This window comes from Phoxinus phoxinus, assembly GCF_949152265.1.
Source record: "Phoxinus phoxinus genome assembly, chromosome: 5".
Classification (NCBI taxonomy): Eukaryota; Metazoa; Chordata; class Actinopteri; order Cypriniformes; family Leuciscidae; genus Phoxinus; species Phoxinus phoxinus.
Genome location: NC_136880.1, coordinates 11214964 through 11223108, shown reverse-complemented (window position 1 = coordinate 11223108; position 8145 = coordinate 11214964). Strand labels below are relative to the sequence as shown.

At 40.0% G+C, this 8145-nt stretch overlaps 1 protein-coding gene across 1 annotated transcript; it reads left to right on the top strand.

Moving 5' to 3' along the window:
- The first annotated feature begins 223 nt into the window (after positions 1 to 223).
- LOC306998816 (uncharacterized protein) lies at positions 224 to 6953 on the top strand. Its single transcript, XM_079613161.1, has 3 exons — positions 224 to 585; positions 1267 to 2537; positions 6498 to 6953. The coding sequence occupies exon 2, from the start codon at positions 1491 to 1493 to the stop codon at positions 2517 to 2519; it is 1029 nt and encodes a 342-aa protein (XP_079469287.1). The 5' UTR covers positions 224 to 585; positions 1267 to 1490; the 3' UTR covers positions 2520 to 2537; positions 6498 to 6953.
- The last annotated feature ends 1192 nt before the right edge of the window (positions 6954 to 8145 follow it).

Here is an 8145-nt window from a genome sequence, read left to right as displayed (position 1 = left end):
CTGTTTATCGATGACGTCACTTAACGTTACACGGAGCCACTGATCTAGAATGACTGGATATGTTAGAATGTAATAGAAATGTTTTTTGAGCATCAAATCATAATATTATAATGATTTCTGAAGGATCATATGACATTGAAAAGACTGAAGTAAGTTAATGATGCTGAAAATGTAGCTTTGATCACAGGAATAAATAGAGCTCGGGATCGTGTCGTCACGTCGCAATGCATTGTGGGAATCACGGTACGGAAGTAGATGCACTGTATAGTAAACACATAGACAGATAGTAAACAGTAGGTTGTAACGTTGGTCATTTGAAATTTGTAAGTTATTTTATTAACAATGGTTCAGTGTTGTTGCATTGTGGGCTGCCGTAATCGGTCTCACGATTGACAGGGCAAACGCCTTACAAATAAGCTTAGTTTTCACCATTTTCCTACTTGGAAAAAAAACACAAGGAGATTTGGTGTCTGACGTTACTAAGAGGCGTCGGATGGCTTGGGTTGCCGCTGTACGGAGGAAAACCATCACTTTCGATAATGTTTCCAAACACATGCTTGTTGTGCTCACGGCACTTTCACAAAGGTAAGATATTATTATCAAAGCTGTGGTCTTTTTGCTTTGTTTTCTAGTCAACTCCGTAAGCATCGCGGCTAATTGCGATTTGCCGTTAGGCTAACTGATATTTTTATGACATGGTCTTCAGCTGCCAGAGTTAACTAGCTAGCTACATTTACATTGAGTGTATTCATTTAGCAGTTAACTAAAGTTATGCTGTTCAGATTAAAGCAGTAAGTACGTTGCTGTGTTTTGGGAGCAAGCTGTTAAATATTAAAATGTTTGCAATTTGCAATGTCACCTCGTTTATTCATCTAGATTTTGATGGATAGACTAGGTTAGTGTAATACTGACAGGCTATGGCATAATTTGTACCTTACATGCCTAGAAAGCATCAGCCAATAGACACAAATGCAGTGTTAATTCCTAGCTATAGTATCTTTTGCACTGGACCTCATTAGGTATTATGTTGCTGAAGCTGTAGATCTGTAGCTTAAATGTGAAAATGCTAAAATGCTTTATTATTATTAATAGCTTACATATTATTCTATTGCTGGAGCTCTGTAGTTTAATTGTTAATAGCTTAAAGTTATTACATTGTTGTAAGTATCTTTGGATTTAAACATCTCTGCCAAATGAATACATGTAAATCACACAATTGCTGCCAGCTACATAACAGAAATTCTGTTTTTTTGTTGTTGTTTTCAGGCAAGCCAGCATATGAAATGTTGCAGTGCGACCCTGATTGGGCACCGTCTCTACACCTTGGCCACAAAGGGATCAGTGGAAATTCTGACAGATATCAGCGAAGGATTTAACGGCAGCAAGCTGCGGTTGTGTCACCCTTTATCACACATTCTGCCACCACATCTGATGATACTTGTTGTGTCACACCTGTTGACACATCCAATGACCCACCTGTTGACACACCGATGGCCGATGACACACCCTCTGACTCTGGGGAACAACAAGAGTGCAGCTTTTGTGGGCAAAGGCAAGATGAGATCAACCGTTTGCTAGAGGAGAACAGGCAACTGAAGGAAGAGATCTCCAAGAAAAATTTTGATGAGCGCTTCTTTGAAGGCAATGAAATTAAGGTGAAGTACTACACTGGTCTGCCTTGCTTCGCTGTTTTGATGGGTGTGCTGACACAGCTCCTTCCATGCCTACAAACGAGTCGAAAACTTTCACCTTTTCAGATGGTCCTTTTAACTTTGATGCGGCTGAGACTGAACCTGCCAATTCAACATGTAGCACATCTATTTGGCTTAGACAGGAAGACAGTCTCAGTTTCTTTCAGGGACACCATAGCAGTAATGTTTTCACATTTCAAGCCACTGGTGCACTGGCCAGAGAGGCATTGTCTGCGAGGTACCATGCCACATCAGTTTGTGGAGGCTTTCGGGGATCGTGTAGCAGTTATTGTGGACTGTTTCGAGATTGGCATAGAAAGGGCATCCAATCTTAAAGCTAGGGCACAAACATTTTCCCACTACAAGCACAAACACACACTGAAATACCTAATCGGCATTACACCACAGGGAGCAATATCTTTCATTTCAAAAGGGTGGGGTGGTCGCGTGAGTGACAAACAGGTGACAGAGGACTGTGGTGTTCTTAATCATCTGCTCCCTGGAGACTTGGTGCTCGCAGATCGTGGGTTTGACATCAGGGACAGCGTTGGACTGATGTGTGCTGAAGTGAAAACGCCCGCCTTCACACCAGGCCGCTGTCAGTTGGATGCGAAAGACGTGAAAGACACCAGGAAGATAGCGCACCTTAGGGTTCACGTGGAGAGGGTAATTGGTTGTGTTCGCGGAAAGTACAGCATATTGAACGACACAATTCCACTAAGCATGGTGGTTCCCTGTGAAGGCGAAAACATGGTCTTACTAGACAAAATTGTGTGCGTGTGCTGTGCTTTGATTAATATGTGCCCCAGTGTTGTTATGAAACCATAATGTAACAGGAAAGCAGAGGCCTGTTTCAATAAGGAGGTTCAACCAACTCTGAGTTAAAACTTGAACTCTGAGTTGACTTACCCTGAGATGGGAACTCTGAGTTTTCGGTTTCAGATCAGCTGAAATTAGTTAGTTCAATCAACTCTAAGTTGACTGACTCTGAGTTAAGCGCGTGCACCACAACTATAAAAAGCCATTATCAATGGAGCGCAGATATTATGAGTCACCATGGCAACAGCGCCAGACACAAAGAGGAATTACCTGTTATACAGTGTTTGGTGTAATTAATTACCATGTAATCTAGATATTGTAATTTAATTAAAGGGATTACTCTTAATTCTTCTGTAATTTAAAATAAAATATGATGTAATTACATTAAATAGGCTACTGCATAGACTATAGAACAATTCTGTATAAAACAACAGTGGATTTAACATACATTTTTAAAAGGTATATTTTGAATGTAACCTTCTCCATCTACACACTTTGGTCAATTCAAAAATAATTTATGCACTTGCATATTGTTCATTTTGAAAGCATTAAAAGTGCAGTTTCTTGTCTCTCCTCCTTGTATTGTTCAAGTGGTTGAGGTTGATATGAGAATTAATAATAAGTAGACCAATACTTTCTAAAGATAGTAATTATTACATTAATCTAATTACACTGTTGAAGATGTCATTTGTAGGTAGTAATTAATAACTATTTTAGAGTAACTGTTATAATATCAGGTGAAACTGGAAGAACAGTTATTCAACCTAATTTTAATTTTCATGACTGCAGGCATTAAAAGAATGTGGCAGCAGCTGAAAATAAAAAATATATAAAAACATAATTCAATCAGGTAAGGCTTGAGCATATCATGGGTGTAGGCTATCTGACTTTACAAACATTTGACATATTACATAACTAAATAGCATCCAGTGTCTAGCAGTGCAGCAGCATTTTTGGCTAAGGGAATTCCTTCATCAGAGCCAGTCACTCCCGGAGATCCAAGGGCCTTCATAAAATGTAAGAGGTCCATTTATTTTACTTTGGGTTGGGTTTTTCGTTGGTCCCACTCCCTATAGATTCTGATATCTATTGGGACTAATATCTATCTAGAGACTAATATCTGTCTTTTTGAGCCTCCTGTCCCAACAGAACCCCAGACAGTTGTAAGCTGCCTACTCAATACACCAGAAATGATGACAAATAGTGTTATAAAGTGTACAAATGCTCATCTTCACTGGATGATGGGTATGAAGAAACAGTTTCTGCGCCACAGAGAGGCCTACAGGGTAATGTTAATATTATGTGTCTACACATCAGACAATCTACACATTCACATTTGTATGTGGCGTAGCCTATAGAATCGAAGTTTATATCTAAGTATAAAAGGACATTCTTATCCCCCAAGTGATTTTCAGTAAATGCCACAGTTTAATTCTGTAGAATTTGTTTAGAACTACATGATGTAACTCTAATGTACTGTATTTTCAGTTGCCAGTTAAGGAGTTAACGTTAAATATACTTCATCTTATAAATTTCTTTTTTAAAACAGCGGAAAAAACAGCAATAAATAAATGTACAGAAAGAATGAATGAAGTGTTTAAACACCGCTTCCTCTTTAAAAAAGGGGAGGAGACCGCAAGAAACTCTGGGTTTACTGAAGAAAACCTGCTCCCGACCAGGGGTGCGTTTCCCGAAAGCATCGTTAGCCAACTATGGTCGCAAGTTCCGTCGTTATCAGCATAGTTAAACGATTTGGTGTTTCCCTCTCGAGCTGTGGTTAGAAGCATAGTTTCTAGTTTACATGAGATGTAGACTGAATAAATCCTTATCTTTAGCAAAATAAGCAAGCTGACATTCAGTACAACCCGTGTTATTTATTTAGAATACATACAAATGTAATTTACGTCTTTTAGTTTGTCAAGAGATTTAAAGCACCGTTTTTGAAGACTGCGCATGTGAGAACGTGCTCTACTATGTAAGAACGAGCCAAATATTGAGTCTGGTAATAAAGCAAAATAACTGAGAACAATCAGAAATGGTCTTCAGATGCCATGTCTGTAACTTATATGACAAAATCTAGCGTTAATTCGATCTCAAACAGATGAATTAAAATAAGTTATTAGTCCACCACGTGCGAGACGTCATAAACCAACGTGGTTGAACGATACTTTGCGACATACGGTTTCGGGAAACAGTCGTGACTAGCTAGTTGATTTCTCCAACGATGCATCGTACTACGGTAGTTAAGCAGTGAGCTATATAGTTGTACGGGAAACGCACCCCAGGTTAGGTTCACAGAGTAAGTTGCCATGGTAACTGACTCTGAGTATAAGTTACCTCTCTTTCAGAAACAGGCTTGACTTACTCTGCTTTCTCGGGTTTGATATACCTCCCATTCTGAAATGGAAAACCCAGAGTTTCCCTCATTTCAGGGTTAACATACTCAGAGATTTCACTTAACCTCCTTTCTGAAACAGGCCCCTGAACTATTATTAGGGGCCAAGCACTGAAGGTGCGGGCACCTATTGTATCTGTTCCGGTTCTTATTCTTCTTTTTCTTTTTCTTCCGACTGGGCGTCTATGGCAGCCTATAGAACCGTTTGCGGGAAACTTATGAAAATTGGCACAGTGATAGAGGACAGCCTGATCTATCACCATAGCAAATTTGGAGTCTCCAACTCATTCCCTCTAGCGCCACCAGCTGTCCAAAGTTTCACTCATGTTTATGCTAATAACCACAAGGGCTAGAAACAAAATGATTTTTTCCTCTGATTCCTGAGCTCATGACGATTCGACTGCACCATATGATGTCATTTTCCGTCATAATTTTCCTACTTTTTCGAACTCCTCCTAGGCCGTTGCTCTGAATTTCACGAAAAATGAACCAGATCATCTCCAGACCTTGACGACCAAAAGTTATGGAATTCAAGTTGATTCGAATTACCGTTCTCGAATACCGCGCAAATAAATTTTACGTAGCGCTTGCGAAAACAGACGTAAGGCTGTATCTCCGCAACGCTTTATCGGATTCAGACCAAATTTGGTACATGTCATCACAAGCATGACCTGAGGCTACATGCTGCGTTTCGGCGCAGCGCCACCTACTGGTCCAGAGATATGAATAATTTATGTTTTTGCTTATAACTTCAAAACAGTTTGTCCAAAAATCACAAAAGTGGTCTCGTTAGATTCAGGGCGTCGTGCTGAGTTGACTGATATCCAATTTTCCCATACTGGCCATTTTGAATTATGTGCTAAAATGCTGTATTTTACGAACGCATGAACGTATCGTTACGAAACTCAGTATGGGTCATCAGTACAAGGCCCTAAAGGTACTCAAAAGATTATGAGACAGCGCCACCTTTTGGTCAAAAGTTAAAATGAAATTTCCAAAAATGCTAATAACTTTTGAATACATTTGCCTATAGTAATGACACTGATCTCAATAGATTCCTTGGGTTATGCTGAAAACATAGATACCATTTTTGCCATAGTCAGTCAAACTTCCATTCCGCCATCTTTATTTTCTTTTAAAACCTACTTTTTCGAACTCCTCCTAGACCGAACGTCCGATTTTCACCAAAATTGGATCGTGTCATCTCCAGACCGTGCCAAGTAAAAGTTATGGATTTCGTGTCGATAGACGAAACCGTTTTCGTATACCGCAGTGGCAAAGTTGAGGCATGATGCCAAAATGACTATTCAGGCTTTATATATGCAATGCCTTGACATATTGACACCAAACTTTGTATGTGTCATTGTCACTTCACTCTGACCACATCACATCAGTTTCGTAACTGCGCCACCTATCGGTCGAAAGTGATAATCATATTTTTAGTTATTGTATGTGATTTTTCAACCATTTTGCCAAAATTCATCTTTAAATGTCTTCAATTGCTCCTTGCTGCAGTTGGTCTCTCACTCCCAGCCACTTTGGCACGTCTTGTCGTCTTGCTTGCGCTTGGCCCCGGTGATTGCTGCTTGCAGCTATATTTATTATTGTCATTGTTACTGCTATATTGCTTTATGAAGACTGCTGTTCATATTGTTGTTAGAAGTTTGGTGAATATATTATGGCAGTTGTTTAGATAAAAATAAATAATATTGAATCAAATTAATAAAATTTCATCAGTTATTTTATTAAAATTCACAGTAACAATATATTGTGCAATATGAAATTGATGTATATACATACACAATAAGAACATGTTTACAAAACATGGATTAGTAAACAATAAGAACAAGTGCAGAACATGCAAGTAAACAAGTATAACATAAATATTAAATCAATGAATAAAATTTCATCAGTTATTTTATAAAAATTCACAGTAACAATATATTGTGCAATATGAAATTGATGTATACATACACAATAAGAACATGTGTACAAAACATGGATTAGTTAACAATAAGAACAAGTGCAGAACATGTAAGTAAACAAGTAAAACATAAATAATATAAAACCAAATGAATAAAAACTCATCATAGTGTGTTTATGTTAGCCTGTCTGTGTGAAGGTAGCACAGAGCCACGGTTCGCTGACTGAAGGTGCCTCACTAAGCCCCACACACTGGAGATGGAACCACTGAACTACACAGTTCTCATTGTCACACGCTACCATGTCATCCAGTCCTTCAGCACCTCTACAGAGGCACCATAGTTTGTTTTTTCTTCTGTAGAGCCTGTTTCCTTGGCCTAGATGTCATAGGGGGATCTGTGCGAGATGTCTCCGAGACTCCTGTTAAAGGCTTGGCATGTGGTGTTGTGGAGGCTGCCCTAGTGTAATGGTGAGCCACAAGCTCCGGCAGACACACTATAAGAAAGAACTCCCGGGCTTTAGCTAAACACATGCTCCAAAAACCCGCATCAGGTAAAATTCTAACTACAACACAGTCCATCACAGTCCACACTACAAAGTCACAGAACTTTGACTCGGTCACAAAGATTTGTGTTTGCACTTGACTGTAGTATTGATGTGTCTTCTTCAAGCTAATTTTACCATCAGTTACCTGGAGGTAGAAATTCATGTCATCCGCACAGGCTTGTAGGATGGTGGTGTTGCAGTGCTTAAACGTGCACTTGACTTCCAGACAGCCTTTTCCACAACAAGTGCAGTGGATAAGCCCATCAGGTGAGGCCCCAACTTCTGGAAAGGATGGATTTAATATGAACCCACATTGCTCCACCTTCAGGTTTTCATGCTGCGGTGCCATAACAGTGACATAGGCCTGTCTTGCCTCTTCCTCATGTTCTATCCCCCATCTGATGGCAGCTGTGGTGGCTGATTTATTTGGGTAGCAGACCTTCCTCACAGTGGAGATGGCAGGTTTGGAAACACTGGTGGACACAATGGCATGGATGTTAGATGCGGTTATCCTACCTGCTCTCAGGGCGTACCAGGCCGGTGATAGGTATTGCCGTTTTGTTTCCACCAGAGCAGCCTGTGCATCATTTACTGCAGTCATGTCAGCAAGGCCTTCACAGTGCTGTTGGAGGAGAGACAACTCACATCCATACTTGCCTGTATCATGAAGCCGCAGCAAGGACTTTGGCAGTATGCGAGGGGAGACAGGGTCTTTATAATGTTGATAATAGTCCTCCATTCCCGTCAGACAAACAGCCTTGCTGTGTGTGT

Coding starts and splice junctions, on each gene's coding strand:
- LOC306998816 (XM_079613161.1), top strand. CDS start 1,491: ATGGCCGATGACACACCCTCTGACTCTGGGGAACAACAAGAGTGCAGC.